The sequence below is a fragment of the Pristis pectinata genome, chromosome 2, assembly GCF_009764475.1.
Source record: "Pristis pectinata isolate sPriPec2 chromosome 2, sPriPec2.1.pri, whole genome shotgun sequence".
NCBI classification, from domain to species: domain Eukaryota; kingdom Metazoa; phylum Chordata; class Chondrichthyes; order Rhinopristiformes; family Pristidae; genus Pristis; species Pristis pectinata.
The window spans coordinates 66,926,143-66,954,108 of NC_067406.1; the positions used below are offsets into that span (position 1 = coordinate 66,926,143).

General features: G+C 37.9%; 2 protein-coding genes across 7 annotated transcripts in view; one reads left to right on the plus strand and one right to left on the minus strand.

The window, feature by feature from the left end:
* The window catches only part of atp8a1 (ATPase phospholipid transporting 8A1), a 276,718-nt gene extending 257,921 nt beyond the window's left edge, over positions 1 to 18,797 (plus strand). For all 6 annotated transcript variants that reach the window (XM_052045257.1, XM_052045250.1, XM_052045267.1 and 3 more), the window contains 4 exons: positions 7,474 to 7,562; positions 8,558 to 8,650; positions 14,423 to 14,514; positions 15,390 to 18,797. In XM_052045257.1, the coding sequence (XP_051901217.1) occupies positions 7,474 to 7,562; positions 8,558 to 8,650; positions 14,423 to 14,514; positions 15,390 to 15,487 (372 nt within the window). In that variant the 3' untranslated portion in view covers positions 15,488 to 18,797. The remainder of the gene's footprint in view (positions 1 to 7,473; positions 7,563 to 8,557; positions 8,651 to 14,422; positions 14,515 to 15,389) is intronic.
* Positions 18,798 to 22,547: 3,750 nt separating this feature from the next.
* shisa3 (shisa family member 3) lies at positions 22,548 to 27,747 on the minus strand. Its single transcript, XM_052010027.1, has 2 exons — positions 27,362 to 27,747; positions 22,548 to 23,637 (listed from the first exon to the last, which is right to left on the minus strand). Exons 1-2 carry the CDS (start codon positions 27,633 to 27,635, stop codon positions 23,111 to 23,113), a joined length of 801 nt encoding a protein of 266 aa, XP_051865987.1. The 5' UTR covers positions 27,636 to 27,747; the 3' UTR covers positions 22,548 to 23,110.
* Positions 27,748 to 27,966: the final 219 nt, after the last annotated feature.

Consider the following 27,966-nt stretch of genomic DNA (forward strand, 5'->3'; position numbering starts at 1 on the left):
CCATCCAAGATTTTTAAGTGTCATTAAAAGCTGCTGGTTCCAGAGAATTCAAATCTGGCAAAACTGTTAATCCATATATAGTGTTTCTTTGTGTTTAGAATGAGCTATGTATGCAACATCTCAAACACTTGATCACCCTATCTATGAAATTGTCCTTTGTGTTGAAGAGTTTTAATTAGTTTTGATTTCTTTTCCCAATGCATGTATATTTCCCTCTAAGATATTTAGTACTTTGCCAGTCATTGGAAAATGGGAAATAAAAAAAACTGCAGATGCTGGAATCTGAAATAAAAGCAGGACATGCTGGAAGGCCAGATAGCATCTGTGGAAAGAGAAGCAGAGTTAATGTTTCAAATCTAAGATCCTTCATCAGAACACAAGAGTTTTGTATCAGTTTTGATTCATAATATACATAACTTTTCTAGAAAGCATACACGTGAGTGAGAATTTCACTGTGTTTGGTAGTAGCTTAGCTTTTAGGCTAAGGAAGTATTAGGATTTCTTAAGTTAATAGGTTCGGATATTGGCTTTTCTGTCTTTTCCATTTCATACTCTGAATAAAGTAGTCAAGGCTTCTTGTGTCCAGATTTACCAAGGAAATCAGTGATGATCTCAACTTGTGTATTCTGACCTTTGGCATGGCCTTGAATTTTATGGAATCAATATTTTATTTAATACGTTGTTTTCAAATCGTATTGATTTAAGTCAAATGAGGAAGCATATTTGAACTTGTATGGTTGTTCTCATCTTCCAAAATTGAAAATTTAGCAGATCGGAGTTTAAAGGTTACATGCATTATATGTGGGTGACTGGTATGTTTACTACTGAGGTGGCAGACCAGCATAATACATGGTTTGTAAATGCAGATCAGTTTCTCCCCATCAAGCTGTTTTACCAGTCACAATAAAAACTAATAATGAGGGCAAAGGACCAATATACTCCCACACTTCTACTGAAGCATTCACATATTTTTACTTGAGGACTAGCTCAACTAAATATCATGTTTCTAAATCTCACGTGTAGAAGGGCAAATGAACTTGCTCCAACAGTCTCAGTATGATGCTTTAAAAAAAATACTGAGAAACTTCAGTATAAAATCCTTTGTATGTATGTGGAAATAAAATGAAATTTACTTTAATTGTTGTAGATGTGTTTTGAGGAAACTCCAGACCAAAAAAAGAGCTAAATTCCTAATCTGAGCAGCTGTCATGTTGTATAGACAACAGGGTTGTTGTTTTCCCTCTGGGCCCTGTTGGGCCTTCGAAACATCAAGCTTTGTGACTCTCTGATTTCTGATCCCTTTGAATCCCCCTGGGAGCTACTTTTGTGACAGGATCCATTTGAAGGGGCTAAGGCCTGGAGAAGAAACTTGGCATGGGCCACAAATCTCACACATTAAGAACAATTTGTAAACTACGCACAGAGGCAGTCGGGACCCGTCCCTCGAACAGGCTGCTCCTGTTACCGGCATCATTTGAAAAGGATCGCTTTGCTGTTTCCCAGATGATTTGTCTGTGTGTGGAGGGATGTGAAAAGTTAGAAACAAAAATGGTTTCTACACAGTGTTTTGGGTGGAGGGGGGTGGTGGTGGGGTAGCTTTTGTACAGAAAGGAAGGAAATACCTCTGTGGGATTTTATTTTTCCTCGTACAAAACACAAAGAAGCTCTCTGTTTTCAATACGAATGTGGGCTTTAAATCTTTGAGCTTTGGATTACCTCTGCAGTACAAAATCTGACAGGCTTTCAAATATAAAATAAAAACTTTGCCTTTTTAATTCATTTTGATTATTTCTATAGGCACTAAGATTTGAATAGCGGGTCCAATTGTCCCCTCTTCACAATTGAAATTAGAATAGTTGCGATTAACTCGGCACAGACAAGTTCTGTGTTCTTCAGCTTAATCCAATAATACAATCATCAGCTTGGTATTGGCTACATGAATATAAACATTTTGCACGATTGGTAAAATATCCAATCTATTTGCCCAGAACTGCATGACAACAATTAATGTACATTTTCTTTTCAAGCCAATCTGTTGACTGAAATTGAAATGCTAACTTCAGAATCATAGATCAACAGAGTTTCTAAAATGCTGCAAGTGAATTGCAGAGAACCAATTTGTTGTGCACCATCTCTCATAATAAAATGTTCTTAAATCACTTTTCATTGGGATAGCACAGGAGTCAGACAATTAATCTGAAAACCTTTGATTTTTCTGCCTTAAAAATATGCATATACACCCAAATTGTTACTTTGGCAAAATATCTTATGATTTTGCTTGGTAGAAGTCAAAACTGCAAAATCTTGATTTGGAGGGTTTTTAATGGTAACATTTTGTCTGAGTTTTCTTTAATTTGTGTATAGGTAACTGCTCACCTTTAAAATTAATTTAAAGGATTTACTACCGAGTGCTGCCCGTTAAAAGACTTTGAATAAAGAACGAATACACAAGTGCTGTTGAAGAGGCAGAATAAAATTCCAGCACAAATATTCTCTGCCTCACAATGTGTGATGAAGCATTTGATCTCCCTGTTCAGTTTTCTAAATTCACCACCAAAGTGTTTGTTTAAGTAGAAATGCCTTAATGTGATGAGAGGATGAAATAGGTGGAATTGATGTTTGAAAATGTGCTAGGCTCTTTTTAGGTTTATGTCATCAACTTTATTTTCTTTTCTGTAACTTACTATTTTTGAGAGTATGCTGGGATGTCTGAGGGAAATGACTTTGACAGCAAACAAACTTAAAAATTATTTTGAGCAATGCTTTGTCTCTTTTTGTTTTGTAACTGATTAATGAGTGAAATTTGTCTGCAGGTTTAGTTTCTATGTTAATGAAAAAGGCATCCCCAATCAGCAAATTTTGTGTCATAAAGACATGCTACATGGAAAAATGAAAATGACATTTCTCTTATTTAACAACTAGACTGCATTAGAGAATGAAAAGATAATGGTTATCACAAGCATGGGTATCCTCAGTGTTTAAAGAGAAGTTCACAGGGGAACAATATTTAATCTGTTTTGTGTCCGTGGATGCCTTCAGAAACTGGATAATTGTTCAGGGAAGCAAAAAATGAACTCTCCAAATTAAACAATTTTAAATTAAAAACCTGCACTAATCTGGTAAAGAATATAGAGTCATAAAGCACAGAAACAGGCTCTTTAGCTCTCCATGTCTATGCCGACCAATGTTCCTATCTTTACTGATCCCATTTCCCAGCACTTGGTCCATAGCCCACTATGCCTTGGCAATTCCAGTGCTTTTCCAAATGATGCCTAAATATTATGGAATTACCTGCCTCCACCACCTCAGGCAGAGTGCCAGAAGACTTGCTAAAATTATGCATATAACTTTAATCAATGCAAATTAAGTTTTGTGAGAATGAGCTGGAGAACTGGAATCCCACCTGGTTGCTCTTCGATGTCCACAGTTGGATTCCCTAGTAATGCTGGCGTAACCACTGCCTTCCCCAACAGCTGGCATGATTAAGATCTTTATTAGTCACATGTACGTCAAAACACACAGTGAAATGCATCTTTGCGTAGAGTGTTCTGGGGCAGCCTGCAAGTGTCGCCACGCTTCCGGTGCCATCATAGCATGCCCTCAACTTCTTTGGAATGTGGGAGGAAACCAGAGCACCCGGAAGAACATTGGATCAGTGAAATTGACTGATCAATTAAAAATAACAGAACAAAATAGCACTAATACAACTTAATCCCCCAAACTGCTTGGATGAGAATGATTTTTGAATAAGTGCTTAAAACTACAAGTAGTTTCAGAAACATGGGAGATTTATGAGGAAGGGGAGTGAGAGGAAGGAAATCTAGTCAATCAGTGGCCCTTAAAGAGGTCTTTTAAAAACAAACATGTCACTCAACTGTGGGCTATAATGACTTAAATCGTCCTGTCATGTATTAAATGAGCGATGAAAGAAGCTGTTAAGTTTACTACGACTGTTCATGTACCTTAGTAAAAGCAAATGAAAGTTCATGAAAATTACTATAATCCTGCCACTGTGGGTTTGTTCCTCCAAATGTGAAAAAAATTAAATAATTGCATTTTCACACAAAACTTTTCACCATACTTAACTACAGCTAGACACATCTGTCAAATGATTTGGTACTTGTCTGGACCAGAGATACACTTGGGTATCCCACACAGCTGAAATCTGAAAATTTACAGGCACTGTCAAGTTGAGCACCTAATGATTAATTTGGTGACTATCAGTTGGGAGGGCACCAGCTGTTTTAATGTTAACTGTGGGATCTCGGGATTTTGATAGAATATCTGTTGTAGATCTGTTATGATCAGTCTTGATCGAAACACATTCAGATTGCACTTTCACTCTGTCATTTTAAGTGTGCAGATAAATTAAGAATACATAATAGTTATATTTAGTTTTCAAGTTTATGTGTAGCATTGTAAGAATGAAGGGAATTTATTGCTGAAATAACCTTATACTAAATTTGTAAGGTGTGTAATGTTACATTCAAGATGTTAATTTCACTTCAGTCACCTTCTGTCACCCATCGTTTATGCTGCCTCATTTGCAGCAGGGTAAACTTTGTTTTGACTAAATTTTTAACAGACTGTTGAAGTAAATTATTCAGATGGGGGTCATTTTTTTGTATGGCACAGTTATTTCTTTGCCATATGAAACAGAAGACATTTATTACTTTAGAATAAAATTGTTCTCTCACAGGAAAGCTAACCTGAAATTGATAAAATATTTTTAAAAAAACAAGGTTGGAAAACTAGAAACAAACATTAGAAATACAGCAGGTCCCTCAAAGTCTACAAAGAGAATGTGTTAACATTTTTAATATGAAGCCTTCGCCACTGGAGTATGGCACCTCATACTTGTCATACAACAAAGCAGAGGGATGAAGATAACAGCTAAAAATCAAGCATCACGTATGGTGTTAAGTAACAGGATCTTAGAGTCTTTTCTGACATTTAATTATCTTGCCAACAAAGATCCAGCAATCTTGGTCTCAAACTTCAATCACCCCAGCATCCAGAGTGAGTCTACATTTGAACTACATTTTGTTGCAGAAGAGACTCCTAATTTCACACCTAATTGATGCAAATTTGTTTGAGATTATGACACTTTGTTCTGGCTTTAACCATTAGAGGAAATATCCACACTGTCTAATCCTTTAATTATATTAAAGAAATAATTTAGCCTATGCCTAAATATGTTACACTCCAAGGCTTACAAGCATGTCTGGAGCCCATCTTCATAATTTAACTCGTGGCTTTGGTACCAGCCTAGTGAATCTGTGCCTGCTGAGCCTTTTTCTAGATTTAAAATTTCCTCTCAAATGGGGTTCTAAACAAGGCTCTGTACAATTCAACCAATGTACTTTTTTTGTGTGTATTTTTCGTACCTGTGCATAAGTTTTACAAAATTTGAAAATTTCACAGCTCCTGGACACCTGCCAGTATAAAATTCAAATTCGTCTGTCTTGGATCTGAACTCAATGATCTCAGATCTCAACAGTTCATCTGCTCACCGACTCAGTCCATATCTTTTTATGAGTACTCACTCTCATCTGTACAACTTGCTGTGCCTCCTAATTTAATGTCTTCTGCAAGCTTCAATATTTGACTTCTTCCCCCCTTCATCCAAATTATCAGTATACATTGAAAACAAAGCCCCCCAGTTCTTCATTCTACACTCTCTGAAACCTCCCAAACTTGCAATTCCACGTGTTTTTTTTTTGTTAATAGCCCCATACAAAATCTCATCACTTACCTCCAAGAAATCCACATTGAGAGCACCCATGGATATTTTCCAATCTATCATGCTGGTGATTACCTTAATCAAACTTGGTCAGGTGTAACCCACCATTCATCTATCCATGTGGTTCGATCAGTGATACTTGTGCAATCACTCGGTCACTCTATCATTAATTAGACACCAGTGACTTCCCCACAGTAAGTGTGGTATGACAGCTCTGTCATTTATTGGTAGCCCCCTTCCCACCACCTTAAATAATCAATGGACTGTTGCAATCTTACAACACAAAGGTACAGTTCCTGAAGCTGGCAACTATAAAGTTAAAACCAAAGCACATGCAGTTTCTTCACCCATTTATTTAATACTCCAGGATGAAAATCATCAGTTCTATACAAATAGTCTGTCATAATCCCATTATTTGCTCCACAATTTTTGTTTTATCTTTATTAAATCCATTAAATTTCTTCCTGTGACTACATTTTAGATACCTTTGTTAAACTGATGTTTTTGTCATCCTCTTCCATTTGAATAACTGAATTTAACAGACAGGTAATTTCCTTATTCCTGACTTTTATTTTGACCACCTTGCTTGATGTTTACTGGGCCTGCAGTCTCCTTTACTGTCCTTTTTCAATATACTTCTAAAGAGTGAATATCTTTTGAATTTTTGTTTTTTTTTTGCATGTACCACTTACTGGGCCAAATCGTGTTGGCTGTGGCGTGCCGTTCCAAAAGTACTTGCCTAGCTGCTAATATGCAGTTCGATTTAAAATGACAATGGAATCATGAAATCCCATTGATGCAGTCTTGCATGATCTTCAGAAAACTCTCTGATTCCATCCATTGCACTTCCTGGGGATAAAAGCTAGTGTTCACCCCCATAGGCAGAGACTTCATTTCGTAAATCATTTTGATGATCTCAGCAGTTCCAAAATCATTATTCATTTTACCAGTAATTATAGCTAATGACTGCAAAGCAGCACGTTGCTTGCAGCAAACAGCAGAAACCAAATAGCCTCTTGACACTTCCTGCCCAGACTTTCTCATGAAAAATAGCTCCTCCAGTCTAAAGGCTCCCCAGAAATCATATTTCAGTGTGAGCCACTGTTTAGAAAGGAGAAAATAAAACTGGGATTGAGGAAAGAATTTTAATGTTGATATTTACTCAGACAGTTGCGTCACTGAGAATTAATCAAATCTGAGATAGCTAATATTTAGGAATATTAGGAATATTAGACACATCATACGGCACAGAAACGTGTACTTTGGCCCAATATCAGTGCTGGTGTTTATGTTCCAAGCTAATCATGTCCACTCCTTTTGGTAATGAGTTACTGATTCTTACCATGACCTGGGTGAAGACTTTTTTCTGAATCCTCTTTGATGCCTTATAATTTGCTTTTACCTCCAAAATTGAAGCACTCACTTTCTGTCTATGGTATCATTTTAAAGGTCTCTGCAAGGTAAACTCACAGCCTTTATATTTCAGCAAAAAGATCTTCGTTTCTTCATGGATATAATCTTCAATTCTGGTGCCATCATTGTAAATACTCCCACTATATTTTCTCTGATTCTATATAGTTTTAAACAATATGTAGACTGGAACTGTGCTTCAGTAAATGTGTTGCAGTTAAATTTAAAACATTTTGTGTACAACTTTGAAAATAATTATTTATGTTGCAAATATATTTGCCTCCGCTCATGTGAAATTTGTGTTTTATTAATTTCTGCAGGCTGTAATGTTGTTCAGCTCCGGTGTTTTTTGGATGGGCCTGTTCTTCATTCCGATTACCACCCTTCTGTGTGATGTGCTTTACAAAGTGTATGTATGGCAAAAATACAAGTACAAATCCTTGTAAAAGTTTCTGAAAGAAAGAGAATTCAGTATTTTAATTGCTTTGACCTGGGTGAAGCAATAATCTAAACTGATATTGTGACTATGTTAATTCGTTCAGTGCTAACACTGGTCAACGGTATCTAGAGCACAGGAGTAATGGAGAGTACATTTTCAAATGTTTTAGCTGACGTCCTCTGCAATGGTTCATTCGCGTCACCTGAAGCCCAGTATCTCTGGCATGCAATTCTGAATAGGTTATCCTTAATGTTAAAAACATTTAAGGTAGTAAAACTGAATGAGGTTACAGAGGTTATTTTAATTAAATGAGGGAACCAAGAGGTTATTTGGATGTACATTATTTTAGGAAATGATGAACTAGTGCATACATTTTAGGAATAGTTGCAAGGTTATTACAACAGAAAAATGCATTGGAGTAGAGATGGAAATGGATTTAACTAAAAATCTGAAACTTTCCAGGAATATAGTTGGTGCTGCCAAACAATAAGAATGGAAACTGCAGAGGACAAGACTATAAAGCATGTATCCTCAGAGGTCTACAGTATTCAAATCTGTTGGCTGGGTCGTCGTCTTTCTCCCCTATCCACTTTGCACTCCTGCTTTAGTTATAGACTTCCTGTCATAAAACTTACAATCTAAACTCGGTGCTGGAATCTTTCTCTTGAATGTGACTCGTATAGATTTATTCAAACAACAATTTTTTTGTAAATCACCGTATATTTTCTTTCAATTTCAGTTTTGACTTGCTTTCCATTTACAAACGCTTTTTGACAAAGCTATATGCTTTAATGCACATTGAAAATGCTTTAGTATTGAACCAATGATTATACAGTGGGTATTAAAGAATGGTTTTATCCCATGTCTGATTTCTCAAATGCAAGCCATGCACATTTTTGAGGAATATACTCAATAATCCTTCATGATTCTACACCCTTAAAAATCCATTTAATGTTTGTTTTCAGCATTAAGAGAACTTTATGTAAGACTATGGTGGAAGAGGTGCAGGAGCTGGAAGCCCAGTTTCAGGATCCAGGTGCAGCTGTATATGGCAAAAGGTACACATAACAAATGATTCTTTACAAGGTTACTGTTTACATTTAAAAGAAGATAACTTATCAAAAGTATGGACCACTGTTTATTTTAGTAATAAAGAATAGGTGCTTTATATTGTAGAATGAAAAGACCCATTTTCTATGACATCCCATGTATACAAAGATCTTAAGAGCATTTTATCAGGCAGTGGGCATTGAGTGAATACTTGGAGCAGTGAGAGTAAAAGATGGATAAAATGATGGTGAAAGATCTTTGTGACATTTGAAAACCTGTGGAGAAATAATAAAGCAGAGATGCTAAAGGTTTCTGAAACCCTCGGCTGGCAAATGACAGCAGACTGAGAATTCAAGGACGTGAAGGAAGAATGATGTCAATGTTGGACAGACAAAGGATGCACAAAGAGAAGACTGAAGAAGGTGCAGTGAGACTAAAATGGTTAAAGTTACAAGGGAATGAGGAGAAACACAGGGTGTATGGAATAGGATAACAAATCAGAAGAAGTAGTCTTAAGGATGTAAATAACCTAGTCCAGTTATAGAGTCATCGAATCATCGAGTAATACAGCATGGAAACAGGCCCTTTGGCCCAACTGGTCCATGCTGACCAAGATTCCCATCAAAACTAGTCCCATTTGCCCGCATTTGATCCATATCTTTCTAAGCCTTTCCTATCCCTGTCCAAGTGCCTTTTTAAATATTGTTAATGTACCTGCTTCAACCAGTTCCTCTGGCAGCTCATTCCAGATACTGACCACTCTCTGATGAAAGTTCTCACAGAAAAGTCATCTAATGGCCTTTAATACCATTTAATTTTGTAAAAGTCCTCTATTTAAGGTGGATTTTGAAAGATATTTATGAACAGTTCAGAAAGTGTATCTAATTCAAACTTGTAATCCCAAAAATAATTTGGTTCAAATTCCAAAGTGCTGATGTAATTTAGTTCATAAAATAGTATACATTTTTTGGTTGTTTACTGCACGTGGAGACGACTAACAAAGCCAGCATTAATTGCCCTTGCGAAGGTGGTGGTGAACTGCCACCTTGAACTGCTGCAGTACTTTGGGTAAACATGCTCCAAGGGCTATTGGTTGGGGAGCTTTAGGAGTTAGACACAGCAATGTTGAAAGAACAGTGATATATGTGCAACTTAGAGGGGAACTTGCAGGTGGTGGCATTCCTGTATGTTCGCTGCCCTTGTCCTTCTAGATACTAGAAGTTGTGGGTTTGGACAGAATTATTAAAGAAGCCTGGGTAAGTAGTTACAGTACTTGTCAATAAGGTGCTGTGGTGCTGTGCAGTAACATTAGAACACGAGGTAGCAGGAATAGGCTATTTAGTCACTCATGCCTTCTCTACTTTTCAAAAGCTTATGACCTTTTTCTTCAGCACCTCTTTCCAGCATCAACCCCATATCCTTTCAATCTCTCGATATCTAAAAATCTAGCAATTTCTCTCTTGAATACTCTCAGGAACTGGGCCTTCATGTTCATATTGTGTTGGGAATTCTAAAGACACTCCACTCCCTGGGTGAAATATTTCTCCTCATCTGTGCTGAATGGCCAGTCCATTATTTTGAAATTACGATCCTTGTTTCCCCTGGCTGGGATGTCTACAACCACCAACCCTGCACTCCCACCTGTTTTAAGAAGACCACTATCATCCTGGTACCTAAGAAAAACAAGGTTACGTGCCTTAATGACTACTGACCGGTGGCTCTGACATCCACCATCATGAAGTGCTTTGAGAGGCTGGTCATGGCACGCATTAACTCCAGCCTCCCAGACAACGTTGACCCACTGCAATACACCTACCACCGAAACAGGTCTACAGTGGATGCCATCTCCCTGGCCCTACACTCATCTCTGGAGCATCTGAACAGTAAAGACACTTACATTAGACTATTGTTTATTGATTACAGCTCTGCCTTCAATACTATAATTCCAAGCAAACTCATCTCCAAACTGAGACCTGGAACTCAACACCTCCCTCTGAAACTGAATCCTTGACTTTCTGACCAACAGACCACAATCAGTGAGGATAGGCAGCAACACCTCCACCACGATTATTCTCAACACTGGTGCCCCACAAGGCTGTGTCCTCAGCCCTCTACTCTACCCCCTATGTACTCATGACTGCGTAGCCAGATTCTGCTCTAATTCCAAGTTTGCAGATGATACCACCGTTGCAGGCTGTATCTCTGATAGCAATGAGTCAGAGTACAGGAAGGAGATAGAGAGCCCAGTGACATGGTCTCATGACAACAACCTTTCCCGCAATGTCAGCAAAACAAAAGAGCTGGTCATTGACTTCAGAAAAGGGGGTGGTGTACATGCAGCTGTCTACATCAATGGTGCTGAGGTCAAGAGGGTTGAGAGCTTCAAGTTCCTTGGAGTGAACATCACCAATAGCCTGTCCTGGTCCAACCACATCGCCACATGAAGAAAGCTCACCAGCGCCTCTACTTCCTCAGGAGGCTAAGGAAATTTGGCATGTCTCTTTTGACACTCACCAACTTTTATCGATGCACTATTGAAAGCATCCTATCTGGATGCATACTGCTCTGCCCAGGACTATAAGAAACTGCAAAGAGTTGTGGACACAGCCCAGCACATCACAGAAACCAGCCTCCCCTCCATGGGCTCTGTCTATACCTCTCGCTGCCTTGGGGAAGCAGCCAGCATAATCAGAGACCCCACCCACCTGGGTCATTCTCTCTTTTCCCCTCTCCCATCAGGCAGAAGATACAGGAGCCTGAGGGCACGTACCACCAGGCTCAAGGACAGCTTCTATCCCACTGTGATAAGACTATTGAACAGCATCAACCTTATGTGATGAGATGGACTCTTGACCTCACAATCTACCTTGTTATGACCTTGTACCTTATTGTCTACCTACAATGCACTTCCCTGTAGCTGTGACACTCTGTAGTCTGTTATTGTTTTTACCCTGTACTAACCTCAATGCACTGTGTAATGAATTGATCTGTACAAACGGTAGGCAAGATAAGTTTTTCACTGTACCTCAGTACAAGTGACAATAATAAGCCAATACCAAAACCCTGTCAAGTCCCAAAAGGAGTTTACACTTTTCATTAAAATCACTTCCTGTTCTTCTAAAATTGAGAGTGTAGTTTACAGTATAGAATATAGAGTACAGTCAGTCTGCTTAATCTTTTCTCATAAGATAAACCCACCCATCCCAGAAATCAGTCCACCTGACATATCCCTGCCCATTCACTTTACTTGTCAATATTCCCTGAAGCACTTCTGCATCTTGCTCGCATCCCCCCCCCCGCCACCTAGCCTTGTATCGTCAGCAAATTTGAATGCATTATATTTGATCCTCTCTTCCAGATTATTGATATACCTTTTGAACAGCTGGGACCCCAACACTGATCCATACGGCACCTACCAGCCACAGCCTCCCAACCTGAAAACTATCAGTTTATTCCTACTGTTTTCTTTCCATTAACCAATCCTCAGTTCATATCAATGTATTACCCTCTATAACAATGTTCTAATTTTGTTTAATAATTTTTTGTGTGGCACCCTGTGGAAGGCTCCTGAAAGTCCAAATACATCCTATCAACTGGTCAGTCTTGTATTCTGCTCATTACATCCTCAAAACCTAAACTCTAACAGATTGGCCAAACATGATTTCCATTTATCATGCAGCTTTAGCTCAGTGTTAAACTGAAATGATATTTCTGTTACAACATCACTGTTCTAGTGCAGGATGCGGGTACACCAGGGATCCTGGCTCTGTCAGACTGGCCAGCTATTCTGTTTACACAGCTTAATTTTGGAATAATCACCAATATCACCGTAACACAATCTTAAATAGTGAACTTTTTATTCTGTGCTAATTAAAAAATAATATTTTAAGTGATTTAATTACCTCATCTTTTTTCCTTAGTTAATCCTTTTATTGCACCTATTCGGATTGTCCTGCACCCAAACTTACCTCCAGAAACCAATTAACAGGGAGCACTGAGGCAGCACACCATTTGTTTTTCTTAAATCTTCTTTGCTCTCACTTGTCTCACTGCATTACATTGACAAAAACATCTTCCATTTATGTGGTGCTTTATCACATCCCCAGGATGTAATTAAGAAATGATTGATTGCACTTCAAAAGTAATCTATGTCACTGTAAGCAAATTCAGCTTGCAATATTAATCAAAAATTTTAAAATTGCCCTTTTTCTACCAGTTCCTGAAGAGTTAATTTTGTTTATTATTTTAACTATTTAACCTCCACCCCAGTACCTCTAAGCGCCATCACTTAAAGTATATTTGAGCCATTGTATTTGCAGATATCTTTGACTCACTATTCGTTCCCAAACTAATTTTTCAACCAAATAAAGCTAAAAATTCTAAATACTTCAAGAAAGATATTCGGTAGCAAAGCTGGATCAATGGGAGAAATTGTCAACAGACAAACTCCAGTGTGTCAGCATGAACTGCCCAGATGAAAAACTGCACTGTTTTCATTGTTAGTACTGTGAACACAAAAACTGAACCCATTAGGGCCCTACAATGCATTTGTAATCATTTGTAGAAGTGCAACTGTGATGGTTCTAGTATACAAAGTAACTTGGTGAGATATTTCTTTAATTTTATTTATTCTTATGCTAATTACCCCATCACAAATAGTCCGCCAACTTTTAAAAAATTGCTTTGTAGAATGTATAATTGACTTGCATAAAATTGCAAAAAAAAGTGCATAGAACATTTTATTTTGAAGATGATTTACTGGAAAGATGTTGCAGTTTGAAACTTGATCACTGCAATCAGTCTTTCCTGTAAATCATATACAAAAGAAATGTATTCTATACTTTTTGTTACAGGTTTTTATAACTTAAATATGCATTCAGATACAACAATGAGATGGCATTATTCAATGCCTTTAAACTCTTAAACTATGGAATCTAACTCAAACCTTAGGACTTGACTGAAATAATCTCCCTCACTGATGGCTTCAAAGCAACACTAGCAAATGTTCTGGCAGATCAGCCTATATGTAATTAAATAACAGTCTGTAACACTTTTAAACTCTGACATTCCTGGTTCAAAAGTACCTTAGAGGATTGGGAATAGCCTTTTTTCATTCCACATGTTCAAAAAATCAACAAGCATTTAAAAACACACTCATTGAGGCTGGGATTCCCACCGCTTTATCAGTGTTACCTGATGGTGTTACCAATCTGTACCTTATTGTAATTTTCACATTGTCTTTCTAACGGAGTTTGGTGTAGCCCTCAAGCTTGAAATGTGCGAGAACTAAAACAAATATAAGTTTACACTTTATCCAAAAGTGAAGCACAACCTGAACATTAAAACTTTGAAATGAGAACTCAGCATATTGAGTGTCTGTAGCCCAAGGGTGATGTAATGTATCTTACTACTTTGCTTAAATGTACAAGTGATTTTCTGTATTTTTAAAAAAATATATATATATATATATATACATACACACACACACACAGGTAACAATATACTTGTGAGGAATATCAGGTGAACAATGCTGTTGTACAGTTTAATATAACAGTTTAGAATAACCTTAGAACTTAGAGGCATATTACTTACACTGGCTAAATGCTAATAGTTGATAAAGAAAAAATAAATTTGTCATATTTAGTGAAGATTTAGCAAATCAGCATTTATAAATTTCAAAATATGAAATTTTTTTAAGAAAGTCACATCACAACCAGAAAGTAATTAATATTGATCTTGCTCCAAAGTATTTCAAATAACTAGTTCTCTTTTCTGAAAAGTTTAAGTGAACGAGCTCAACTCTTGAAGAATGTTTTTAAGAAGAACACTTTCAACCTGCACCGTTCCAATTCATTGCAGCAAAGTTCATTACGTGAGTATCTATCTTCCCAGGTGTTTCCGTTTTGTATCTCCAGCACACGGTTAGGAATTAAACTGAAATGCTTTAAGTTAACTCTGTGGTTCTGTTTAGCTCCTGTTTCCTCCCCACTTTTATTTCACAGTCATCATCAATGTGTTACAAGTAGATATGCAGCATTACAGATTCCTCTCATTTCTGACCTGAGTAGATGCAAGGAGAGGAATGGAGCAACATTGTGTGTGTGTGTGTGTGTGTGTGTGTGTGTGTGTGTGTGTGTGTGTGTGTGTGTGTGTGTGTGTGTGTTCATTGCCCTGCAGTTTAACTGAAAACTTGATGAGATTCATTACAAATACTGGCAAGGGAGACCATCACCATTGAGAAATGAATCTATTTTATACTAAGGTGTAAGCATCATGGTTATTGCGTATTTAGGAGTTCCCTGCTTTGTACTTCCAGTACCCTGCAATTTTTTAATCACATTTTACCTGGTTGCATTTTACCTTTAAAAAAAAATGATGTATCATGATTATGAAGGCTAAAAAAGCAGCTGTTCCTAGTCACTTCCAGATGTTGTTTTCATGTTAATGAGATTTTATTAATAAAAAGAACTCTTTGTAAATTAAAACAGACAAACTTTTAAATGAAATGATAGTTCATCTTGTCTTTTAATTTTCATGTCTGCTAACCTTCAGGAAAGTAAATAGAATTAACCACTCTAAACTCTAATCTGTCTTTGACTAAATGCCATCTGCTTCTGTATTGCCTGCTGTGAAATGGATTTTTTAATTATTGATAATACAGTGACAATGCCCATAAGATACATCATTAGTCCATCCTTTTCCACTTTAATAAATTCCTATGCATTATGTGCCACTTTATTTTTATAGATGGTTATGCCTTTTCCCAAGATGAGAACGGCATTGTGTCACAATCGGAAGTGGTCAGGGCCTATGATACCACCAAACAAAGACAGGATGACTGGTAAACACCTAATACAGGAACCTGAATTCCAAACAAGTACTTTCGACTAAGAATGGGACTTCAGACTTTGAGATACCCAACTTTGAAAAATCATGCTGTAAAAATCTTGCATGAAGAGGTTGGATTTTGTGTTTGATGAAGGGGAGAAGTGCTAATCAGTTTTGTTATGTACTCGATAGACACGAACACTGTGGAAATCCATCTTAGTATAAATTCACTGTTAGAATGCCAACACAACACACGTTAACAACTGGATTGGCTGGACTTGAAATTTGTCACTTTACACTTAATGGGCTGACTTTTGACATTATTTTAAAATAAGTACTATTATATATAATTTATTATTTCTTAATTTAAATTCTGATTGTTATGAGACAATTTAATTAATGTCTTTATTACAATACAGTACTAATTCTTAAATTTTACTGTTCCACTTAAAATTGAATGAGCACTGATTAAACCTTTATATAGATTTACCACTTTTTTTTTGGATATTTAATACTTGTTGCCATTACTCAAACAGATATTTTGAGGCATTATTTTTTGTGACTGCCTTATAGGTTCTTCATATAGAATGATTGAGGAAAATACTTACTGCAAAATTAAAAGTGACATACTCATGTGCCAAATAAATCTATAAAAGCAACCCAGGTGATTCTTTAAATGGTCAAGGCACTGAATAAAATGCAGAATTACTAAGAAACTATTCAAATGCTAAAACAGAGTTTATTGAAATACAGTGTTAAACATGGTACTGGTGCTACTCTTCTAATTGCCATTATTTGCCAAAAGTAAAGTTGAGCTTTGGTCACCAACATGTAATCACATCAAATGTTAGAATTTGCTGTCAGCCCTATTCTTCAGTGTACTGTCATAGGAATGGAGCAAGTTTCAAGTCCTATTTGTAACTTTCCTTATTCACTCTGATGAGTGTAATTTGCACATGCAATGACTCGTTGAAAATTTTGACTATTGCCTTTTTGGCACTTGCTTCTGAACTTGTCTATCTCAAATTATGGCCTTGGATATGCTTTTCTCTTTGCCTAATATTCAAATTAAATTTCAGAGTGAAAAAGTGTTGTATATTCTGTGCCTGGCTACATCTACTGTATATGCTTGTGAAATTAGTGACTTTCTAATGGATTTAATATTCAACAAACATTTCCAATGTTTTTAATTTCCAAAACAACAACCTTTGCATCCCAAGTAAGACAGAGTGCAGGAGAGAGTGTTTTTGGTATGTAGTACTTTTACATAGCTATTGTTTTAAAATGATTCTGACTGGGGAGAAAATTTCTATAATTCACAATTTTATATCCATTGAAATAGAAAGTTACTACCTTGATGTACTTTTTTCCTTTTTTCCTCCTCTGTCTTGCAGTTTGCCATGGACATAAGATCTTGTGATTAAAGAGAAAGGATTAGATAAAATGCTGACATTATTTTGTTACTGAACACCATCTCTAACAGGATCAGCAAGTTCTATTTTACATTTACCTGGATTATTTAATTACATATTTAGACATGTCACTTTACAACAATTTTAATTTCATTCATTTTTAATGAATATGTAGCCAATTCTAGTTTATTTCTGAAGCTGATTTTCAAGATTTTTTTTGTTGGATTCATTTCAGCATTATTATTGAATCATGGAAAACAATTCCATGTCACACTATTTCTAACCGACTGTCATTTGGTTTATTTCCTACTGCAAGTTGAATTGAGTTTACCTATATTAGCAATAATTATGTAGTTATCGTACTTTATGTAGGCCTGACAACCAACGTGACCTGCATGTAGGATTTTAGGTTTTGATCTCCTGGGAGAACATCCTATCAAGTTTATTCACATACATTAGTATGTTGCTTTCTTTGCACTTAACTGCATTAGCTGCAATATACAACCCATATTTCAAAAACTTTTGTTAGCATTCCAATCAAAATTCGTCCTTAATAAATTATTAGTTATGATATAAACTACACACACAACGTAAAGGGCATTTTAGTAATCCAGTTTTATCATTGACTGTTCACCACAAAGCATCTAGATTTGACTCTTAATACTGAATATGGAAGTGGATTTTAGCAAATAGTGAGGTATAAAGGTAAGAACAATGGAGCAAACTCATACATACGAGTGCAGTATTCTGCATGTTTTGCAATGTTCTAGTCTCTAAACTGAGCAAATCAATGTAGAACACAAAAGTATCAGAAAGAAATATTTAAAAATATGATTTGAGAATCCAGTTTCTGTTATCTCCATTATTCATCCTATGTGCCATGTGTTTGTCATAAAAATCCTTGAATGTTAAAAATTGGAGGTTTCAAAGTATGTAATTGCTTTGTGGTGTTTTAGTCAATGATAGCTGTTGTCTTTCTCCTCTTTGAGAGGTGTGTTGTGTAGTCTGTATGGTTTTCTTGTCTGTATCGTTGTCCAGCTGCATGAGGTTGAGTATTACATGTATATTTTTAGTGCACGACAAATGTTCTGATCTTGCTACTCCTACTGTGCAAGATTAGAAACAAATGATGCAAATTAATGAAAGGTTACACCATCCAGCAAATTTCATTTGGTAAAGTAATCGTGTGTTCCTTCGCCAGTTATTGTGTGTATTCAGTTTTGGAATAAAACTAAGTTATTTCATATATTTGGATTTCACATCGACTTAATATCTGTTTTGTTCTGTCAAAGGTTATGTCTAGTAGAAAACAAAACCTGTACTTTGCTTTACATAGCCTTAAGACCACACAATCAAAACAGATGTAAATTATTCTTGTGCATTTTAAATGAATTGAGCATAACTACAAAATATCAACTTTCAAATGAATATCAAATTTCAAATGTTGCCTTGACTAGTTTGTTTAATGTGACGAGGTGATATTTTTTAAATGCATGTTCATTAGTAATAAGTAAACAGTTTGCTTTCCCTTTGTTGCAAGTCTTGTATATTATTTAAAATGAATTTAATTTAACATTGGAATTTGCCTTGAATGTTGTGTAAAGAAGAAACATATTCTGAACATTGGGTTAGGATTTTTCTGCCAGACTTCCAGAATGATTATTTTTCTGTAGTTTGGTTTTGCACTGCATGAATGATGACCTTCAAATTCAATGTTCATAGTATTCCTCAGGTTTAGTTTTAACTTACAGTAAGGACATGCACTGTGTTTTGTATTTTGTTCTAAATCTTAAGTTCTTTTTTCTCTGTTGACTTACCCTTGACTCTTGTGAATTGCATGGTGGCAGTTGCATCTCTTAAATGTTCTGTCTTTTGATTGTCATATGGATCACATAATAAAACTAAATTTACAAACCTTGATCATTCATGTGTTCATGTTTTAGTGCACGTTCTGCTATATTAGAATGATTGGTCAAGCAAGATTTACAAAGTCATATTAAATGCAACAGCATGAACAGCTCCATTGCAAAAGAAAATGTGAAGTAGGACATTTTGAGAATGAAATGTATCTTACAAGGTAAAGATCACCGAGAGTGGAGAAACAGATACGTGGGAAGCAGTCACATAGATTTTCAATGGTCGCAATATAGATAGTGGGGGGAGGAGTAGGAGTCGATGAAAAGACCAACTGGATCCCTGGATCTTAATCTTAGAAGATAATGTTGCATTTTTGCAAAACTTGTTATATGCAATTTTAGACATTGTAAGAGAGACATTTATTGCCATAACGTAGTAGTAAGGAAAAGTTTGAACAATTAACTTTATTTCCATGGATAAAACAGAATTTAATAGAGATTTTCAAAATACTTAAATTTTAAAGATGCGCACACTGAAAAGTTGTTTGCACTAGCTAATTAGCTGATAGGAAAGAGAGTTGGTCTAACAATTATTACTAGTAAAATTAGTAGGAAATTTGAAAGAATATTTTTATGCAGAGCTAAGGTAGAACTTTATCACAATCTCAAAGACTTAATAGCAAATTGGTTTTATATTTGGAAAGGAAAATATAAAAAGATAGAGGGAGATAGGATTACCTAAATAATTCCAGGTGAAGTGGTAATAGCATACATGAAACACATGGTCTGCTGTTCTAATAATTTGTGATATGTCTAATTTCAGTTAAAACTTATTTGAGATCAAAGCTAATTTCTATGTAATTAAATATTTGGTCTAAGCACAAAGATTGGCTGCAAATAAACTCCCTGTAATTAAATGGTGAGTATCTCAATGATGCAGCATAACCGTTCAGAATTTGGAAGGGATAGTTATTCCATAGGACCATAATTCTCTGAGTAAAGAACCACCTGACATTCAAGCTGGTTCTTTCCCATCCGTGTAATTGAAATAATTGATCCACATAAACACAATTTGGTTCATTCTTTCATAATTTTCATTAAATTACCCAAATGTAAATGTTTCCAAAACATTTCAGACATGTACTCTTTAAGCCTGCCTGGGTAATTGCCTTTGAACGTGTTCTGCTGTCCTTAGCAAAGTCTCAATGTCCAAATGCAAACCCCCCCCCCACCCCCCAACAACCATGTGAAATCAACAAAATTGGACAATTAACAAAAGTCAAACCAAGGTATTGTACAAGAGCAAGGGTATTATTGTTCAGTAATTAATTGTTCTGTGAATATTTCTCCTGAAACCTGCTCTATGGTTGTGATCATTAACCTTTAGCAAGTGATGCACGTTAAAATCCCAACTATCTTTCCCACAACTGGCTTCAATCCTGTCCCCCATAATAAGGTTAGCAAATGTGTGGGGCCTTTCCTGGAAATCAGATCTCCTGGTGTGCTGTCTGTGGAAAAACTGCATTTGCTTAAACAGTTAGTTCCCCTGTGGTTTAGGTATTATTGCTGCTTGTTTTATGCCAGCAAAGGATAAGTTCTTAGAATCAGAAGACACGTGAAGGAGGTAAAGTGAGAGTAGAGAAAGGGGAAACTGAAAAATTAGGTGATCCATAAGGATCAAGCAAAATTTTTCAGTTCTATTCAACCCTGTGAATCACTCCTCCATCTTCAATTTCCCCATTTTTGTAGCAATTTACTGACTTGCATTGGCAGCAGTAATAATGATAATACTAAGGTTCCTCTTCTTGCCACTGATAATACAATCATCAAATAGGATAATACCTTGATATTTCCACCTGTAACCAGTAGTATTCCTATGAACCTAAAGAGAGAATTTACCTATACCATTTCCAATAAATCCTGGTTTGAACTAGTTCTTTGTGAACTTGGAGCCTCAGTCAGAGCCAATCTGAAGTTGAGTTCACACAAAATTGGGTGGCATACAGCAACTTGAATTAAACAGATCATTCAATTGATAAATGGCTCAGAGTTTGAGGGAGCAACACACAATATTTCTAAACTCAATGTAACATCAATATTTCTAAATCGTTGTGATATGGCTCCTGAAAATGTAAATCTAAATGTTGAAAGCTTAAATTTAGGCATGAAGACTATGTGAATTTCTACTGTATAATCAGTGGAAAAGGGTTCTCTTCTAATGATCTTTGAGCTAAAGATCGATGTTCTGTACAATAGTTTCCTCAACTACAGATAGTCCTTAAGACTTGCACTATATTGCAAAAAGGCAGGCACAGTAGTGTAGTGGTCAGCATAATGCTATTACAGCGCCAGCGACCCGGGTTCAATTCAGCCGCTGTCTGTAAGGAGTTTGTACGTTCTCCCTGTGTCTGCGTGGGTTTCCTCCCACATTCCAAAGACGTACAGGTTAGGAAGTTGTGGGCATGCTATGTTGGTGCTGGAAGCGTGGCGCCACTTACAGGCTGCCCCCAGAACGCTACGCAAAAATGATGCATTTCACTGTGTTTCTCGATGTAAATGTGACTAATAAAGAAATCTTAATTTAATGTTACACAGCAATACATAAGCCAAGCATTTTTATGCTGGAAATTTGAAATAAAAACAAAAATAAATACAGACAACAGCCAGCAACTGTGGGGAGGAAAATTGGTTCTTTTCTACAGATACTGTCCAAACTACTATGTATTTCCTCTGTATTTTGTTTCCATTCCATAGCAATTCCAATTATCTGATGGTGGCTCATTTTGGTGTGACTCCATATGACTGTACGTAGTTTTAATTGCCTTTATAAATAAAATATGCTTTTCATATGCAATTGCAATAATTGTGCTAAAGTTCTTTATAATTGGTAGATTTGATCGAAAAGACTAATGCTTTTAATCTGTATATTTGTGAAGGACCATCCTAAAGGTGATGGCTATTATGAAGATGTTACTTTATGTTAACTTCCTTTATTAAAAATCTGGTGTCATTCTGAAGGTTTGAAGGGTTGGGAAGATGCCTGTAGTCATGTATCCTCTGGGAAAAGGTTTTGAGGCATTGGTTGCACCCAATAAAATCAGGCTTTTCACCCCAACTAGAATTGAGGGAGGGGACAGGTCGTTTCAAACAAGGTATTCCTTGAAGTGAAAAATAGCAAACTGTCCATGACAGTCATTTAGGTCTTCATACTTGATGATTTGGTGGGAAAGGGTTTGTACTACTTGATACTGTTATTGAACTGCAGGTACCTTAGAGCTGTATGAATTTCTCTAAGGAAATACTTAATACCTTCTACCCAAAGTCAAGCGTAAAGTAAGAGATCAAAGAGCAAGCACCTAACTGAACAATTCTATTTTTCACAATGTTTTATTAAAACAATTTTAATTTCAGATCTTTAAGTTAACATGATTTTGGAATAGACATTTTATAAAATATTCCTATGCAATTTTTCCACTATAAATTTAGTTTAGTCATTTAATTAAAATGGTGAAGTGATTACTAAAATAATTAGTAATTTTGCTGTCCTGTAAATATGTGGAGGATGGGTCAGAATCGAGAACAATCTGCTGCACAATTCCTCTATAAATTAATATTTTAAAATTTCAATATTTAGATAAGGCATTCAAAAAACTGTAAGAATACGGTCAAATTAAAAAAGTAATGACCCTTTAGTTGGTATTATATTCAAGATCTGACGATTATCCCACGGAGTTTTCCTAGAGGATTCTGGTATTACCGGAGATCTCAAGACGTCTTTTCACTTTATTATGTGTGTCTGTAAGTTTGGTTTTAGTTGCAGGGATGAGATTCATAACTCGAATATTCTAATGGTCGTAATTCTGCCGGTTTACAGCCGTCGTTGGCAGATACATTGCACAGCAGGGAAACACGGCCGTCTTTCCCTGGACCACACCTCCAAAGTGAGATGGATCTCTGGTTCAAAGATGATTTTAATGCCATGTATTATTCTTGACGACTTTGATAAAGTTTAGTGTTCTGCGAAAAGAAAATCACGGTGATGTGTGAAAAAAATAACAGGATAAAGGAACAATTTAGAAAGCTGAACCAATTCATCACCTTCAAGAAACCGCCTGAAAGACCTGGTGGAGCGGACGAGGCCCACTAGTATTGGCCTTTATATCCCTTTGACCGGAGCTGCAGTGAGAGTGGTTAGATAAACTTCCACCCAGCTGTTCGGGTATTTTTGCTAGGCGCCAGGCTCCCGGTTGTCCGGCTGGCTGGAGATTGCACCCACCATCACAACTGCGAAACAACCCTTTCCAAAGGGGGGAGAGGGTTGCTTCACGCCGCCGCCGTTGATAAGGACGATCCCTTTCCAAAATGCCCTCTCTTATAAACCCGCGTTGTAGATCACTTGTTCTGCGTTCTGCGAAGATGTGCTCTGAGGCTTCAAGCGGTTCTGGGTGAAGTCGTTGAAACTTTTGCCCGTTGTGAACGGCTCTGGCTGCAGGGTGTAGGCGAAGTACTGCTGGGGAACCAAGAATCCCTGGCCCTGGTTGAGGTGTAAGCCCTGTCCGGCTTGTAGGCAGCCGGGGGAGCTGTAAGCAGGCGGAGGAGATGGGACAAGGCAGCCGTGCCCTGGCTCCGACCTGCTGATGGAGAATCTGTGAATGGAGCCTCCGGTGGAGCTGGAACTGGTCGCAGTGCTGGACAGTCTGGAGGGAGTCCTCAGGTTGGTGAAGGTTGGGATCATAGGAATAGTCTCTGTCTGGTGATTCCGCATGGAGAATCGCATAGGCTGCGGATTTGGTTGTTTGGGTCTGAGGCAGGTACAACAGTAAACTGCCACCAGCGAACCCAGGATGATGAAAGCAATAAATATGGAGCCTACAATGAGAAACGGCACATAGATGGGCTCTGCAGAAGAACAGAGAATAACATGGAATTAGTAACATGTTCAGGGGTTGAGAGATGTAATCTGCAAATAGCATACCCAAATCCCGGTTATAGAGAAATTAAACAGGAGTTGAATAGTGTTATCTTTAAAGACACAAGAGACTGCCGATGCTGTAATCTGGGGTAAATAAAACAAACTGCTGGAGGAAACGCAGGTTTAGTCTCAATGAACGCATCTCGAATATCCTGAGCTCCGTCATTGTAACCATCCGCTTATTAAATAAAACAGAATTTACTTTTCTTATTGTCTGATGAATGCAAATAGATTGGTGCAGAAATCTGCGTTGAGCATTTCTCGGCAATATTTTTTATTGAACCTTTTTTGCAGAAGTTAGTGGAATTGGTTTATTATTGTCACTTGTACCGAGGTACTGTAAACAAAACTTGTCTTGCGTACCGTTCATACAAGTCAATTCATTACACAGTGCATTGAGGTAGTAACAATACTTTATGAACAATATTTTTGAAACTTGCCCGATTTCCTTCTACAACGATAAATCACAAAATGGGGTGAGAAAGCTCCCTGCCGCCTTGTTATTATTCTGCTGTGAAACTGTGCGTCGCAGGGTGAATTACAGCAAAAGCAGAAACCCATTAATCCCCAATATAAATCAGGCAAGTGGCAGATAACTATTCGGCAGTGATACGTAGAACCTACGACGGGCAACCGAACAATGGGAGGAATCGAAACTATTCTCTTGTACACGTTTTCGTTCCGACACAATCTGCCCAGTATCCGCAACGCACGCTGCTCGCTTGCAGGCGGAGAAATATTCGTGTTAACCAAAACTTGGAGACCGCTGAGCACAACTCGTATCCCTGCCCTTGAACCGTTAGAAGGTGGCTGGCTGATGGGTTGTAAACTGACACTACCTGATGAACTCGTCAATGACAGAACACAGTGTCTTCTTACAGGGCACAGAAAGATTTGTCCTGCAAAATATTTCAGGCAGCGGCACGTGGATCACTTTTAGCAGTGACTGAGCGGTGAAGGAATCTAAAATTCATTCTGTATAATTGGCTCTCGCAGATTAATACAAATAGAAATTGCATTGTTTCTGTTATTTCAATAAAATCACCAGAACCAAAAAACGCAATCAAGTTCTTTCCATAAATTAAATTCTAAAATGTAGATATGTTCTTTATCTACATTTTGTGTATGAAATTGTTAAAGAACGTATCGATTAATGTCTTTTACAATCGATCTTCCATTTTACGTCGTATTTGTTGAATTATAAATCTCGAGAATTTTATCCCTGTCTTTTTAGAACTGTATCGATTTTACTGACGGGATAAGACTACGAAATGCTTAAATGTAGAAGTTACGATTCTTTAAATACAAACTTTTTTAAAAAGAGGTTGGAATTTTGAGCAGAATTGTCAGCACCAGGGACGGAAAAATCGAGAACCCGCAAAAATCGCAACTGATTTGGCAGAAATGTTCTTAAAATAGTTATTGTGCAATTGTTTTTTTCATTTCAAGCAACTCCTACTAGATGTTCCCCGACATCCCAGAATCCAATTTCATGGAAACTCTACGTTTAGTTTACCCTCATTCTTTGAACAAGAGGAATTGATCATTGGGAGATGTCAAGATAATTTTTTACAACGCCCTACATTTCTTATGCACACTCCCATTAGCACACTCCCGAGATACTCTCAAAAAATATATAACTAAGAAGCAAAACGAGAAAAAAATCTGTTCTAATCGCAATGTTGAGTGATTGATAGGGGTAAAATGTCCTTTACAAATTCTAAATAACCCCCGATAGCAACTCCCTGGCCAGTAATACTTTCAAGTCAAAATTTTCATCATTAAATGCATCCATTTAACATATTGGTGTTTTGAATTAAAATGTCTAATCTGTCAGTAAACGACGTTCAAATTTATAGTTATGCTTTTTCAGCAAAACGCAAAGTCTGCACTTTATTCGAATATCTGGCCGCACTCTCTGGGAGGGGGTAGAAGTAATTCTTTGAAAAATTCGGCCAGATAATTACAAATAACGCGAAAGGCGGCGTTACTTGAGCAATGACCAACAGGTTTGTTGGAACTAAAATGCCATTATACTGCACAGTACTTTCTCACTCCACTGCTGAAGCGCAGTACAGGAACGACGGGTTCTGACTGTAACTGCCGTGCAGCCTGTTGCCGAACCAAGGACCCACGAGCTTTCCGCAGAGAATGAATTCCTCTGTTAATTCCATTCCTTCGTGCCGGATATTAGATTTCGGCTGATATCGTGTGCTGGGCGGAGCGGAACTCCGTGCATCTAATAGAAAGTTGAGAAAGTTTGAAACTGTCCCGGCGATCCCAAGAGATCCATCAGTGTCACGTTCTGGGGATTGTGGTTGCATTTGATACTAGGAAGGAATGTAAGACGAGACTGGATCTCTGAGGTTATCAATACAGAAGCTGTCACACAGACACTCGTTTATCCTGGCTTACCTTTCTCTCCCTTTATATATGAGGCTAATGCAATTTCATGCTCATCTGATTCACTGAAAATTCACATCTCAAGCTAGCACACCACTTAAGGAGATACTATCTATTTCCCATCTCCAGCTGTAACGCAATCCAGCAGAAATTAAATCTGTTTAAATTGACACCCCAAGGCTTGCACAAACCTTTTCAAAGTCTAGCGTGATTCGGCTGAACTTGAATGCCAGTCTGAAAACGAATACTTTATTACCTCTCTTTAAGTTACAGACTGAAAATGACGGCCGGCGGCAGATGTTAATTAACTAATCAATTCATATAAATAACTAAAGAATAAAATGTATTCGAAAGCCCTTAGAATTTTCTGAAAACAATACTCCAAACAAGTCTTGCCTGCAGAAAGCTCGCTCCTCCAATCTCCCAAAGACTAAATGGCAAATTGCAGGTTCTTCTACTGCCAGTTAGAGTCAACTGCCCACCTTCGCCCGTTACTGTGGGTTGCAGTCCGGGGAAAGTCCAAGAGTGAATCCATCAAATATTTTTAAGAGATCCTACGGAAACCTCCCCCTACCAAAACCAACACTTTCAACAGAGACTTTCTCTTCAAGCCATAAATAAATTCAGTTTGTATTTGCATTGGTACAGGCGGGTGTCTGTTTAGGGCGATGCTCTTGGCGAGTTATGGCTAACAACTATAATGTTCAGAGAAATTTTGTAAACAACACGCAACTAAAAGTAAATTATTGGCAATGGTTGAAAGGGCGAATAGCATGAGCAAAAGTTTAAGTGTTGAAAGTGGGGGGGGGAGACGAATCGATAATTAATTGTGCTAAAATACTGTCGTCCATGTGCAATGAAATTCTAAGAAAACAGCTCGCGTGTTACTACACGAGCATCCTAAATCAGGGAACGAACTGTACTTCGGAGAGAGAAGCATCTTTGGATACTTTTCTGTAGTTGTGGAAAAGAACAAATTGATACAGTGAAGAAGAAAATGCCAATTTTCCCAGTGCAGGTCTGATAGGTTGTGTGTGTATGCCTTGGCTGCAGATGGCCCGGCAATAGGTGACTCGGGCTAACTGGCATGTTTTTTTTCCCAGTTGCTGTTATCACCCGAAAATGTCCCTAATCTGATTGTATCCGATGGCGCGATATTGCAAACGTCCTTTAAATTGCACAGGGGTTAACCAACACATGAAGCCGCGGGTGAGGAGGAGCGGCGCGGGCTCCGGAGGTGCCACTTACGTGCCGCCGGGTTGGCGCCGTGCCGCTCCCTGTCGTTGGTGCAGCGCCCCTGGGCCAGCCTGGCCGCCGCGGCCGCGCAGCAGTAACGCAGGGAGCAAGAGCCGCAGCAGATGGCCGCGTCGGCGCGGTCGTAATCCTCCGGGCACTGGAAGCCGTCGTGCCACTTCCCGGCGCCGTCAATCCAACCGTGGCAGAACTCGCCTTGGCCACCGCAGACGGCCACGCTGCAGGTGAGGAATGCGAGCAGCAGGCATGGCAACACCCCCGTCACCATCCCGACTTGGCTGAGCTGACAGGGGTCGAATCCGGATCAGCCTCCCTTCTCTCCGGGTCTGGTTTCACTTCAGTGCAACTGTTGCACTCAGCATTGTTCCACACAGATTTTGTTTTTGGAAGTTCTCTCCCCACAAGTGCAGAGCTTCATAATAGTCCCTGGTGCTTATTTTTTTTTGTTTTTGTTACAAAGAGCCCGAGCAAATAAACCAGATTTTGTTTTCACTTGGCTGAAGGAGTGTTGCTGCCCATGTCCCCAAACAATGGTGAGTGAGCGCTCTTTCCCGCTGTGGGCCGCGGGGAAGTCTGTCTCTCCCCAGTGCTGGGCGCGC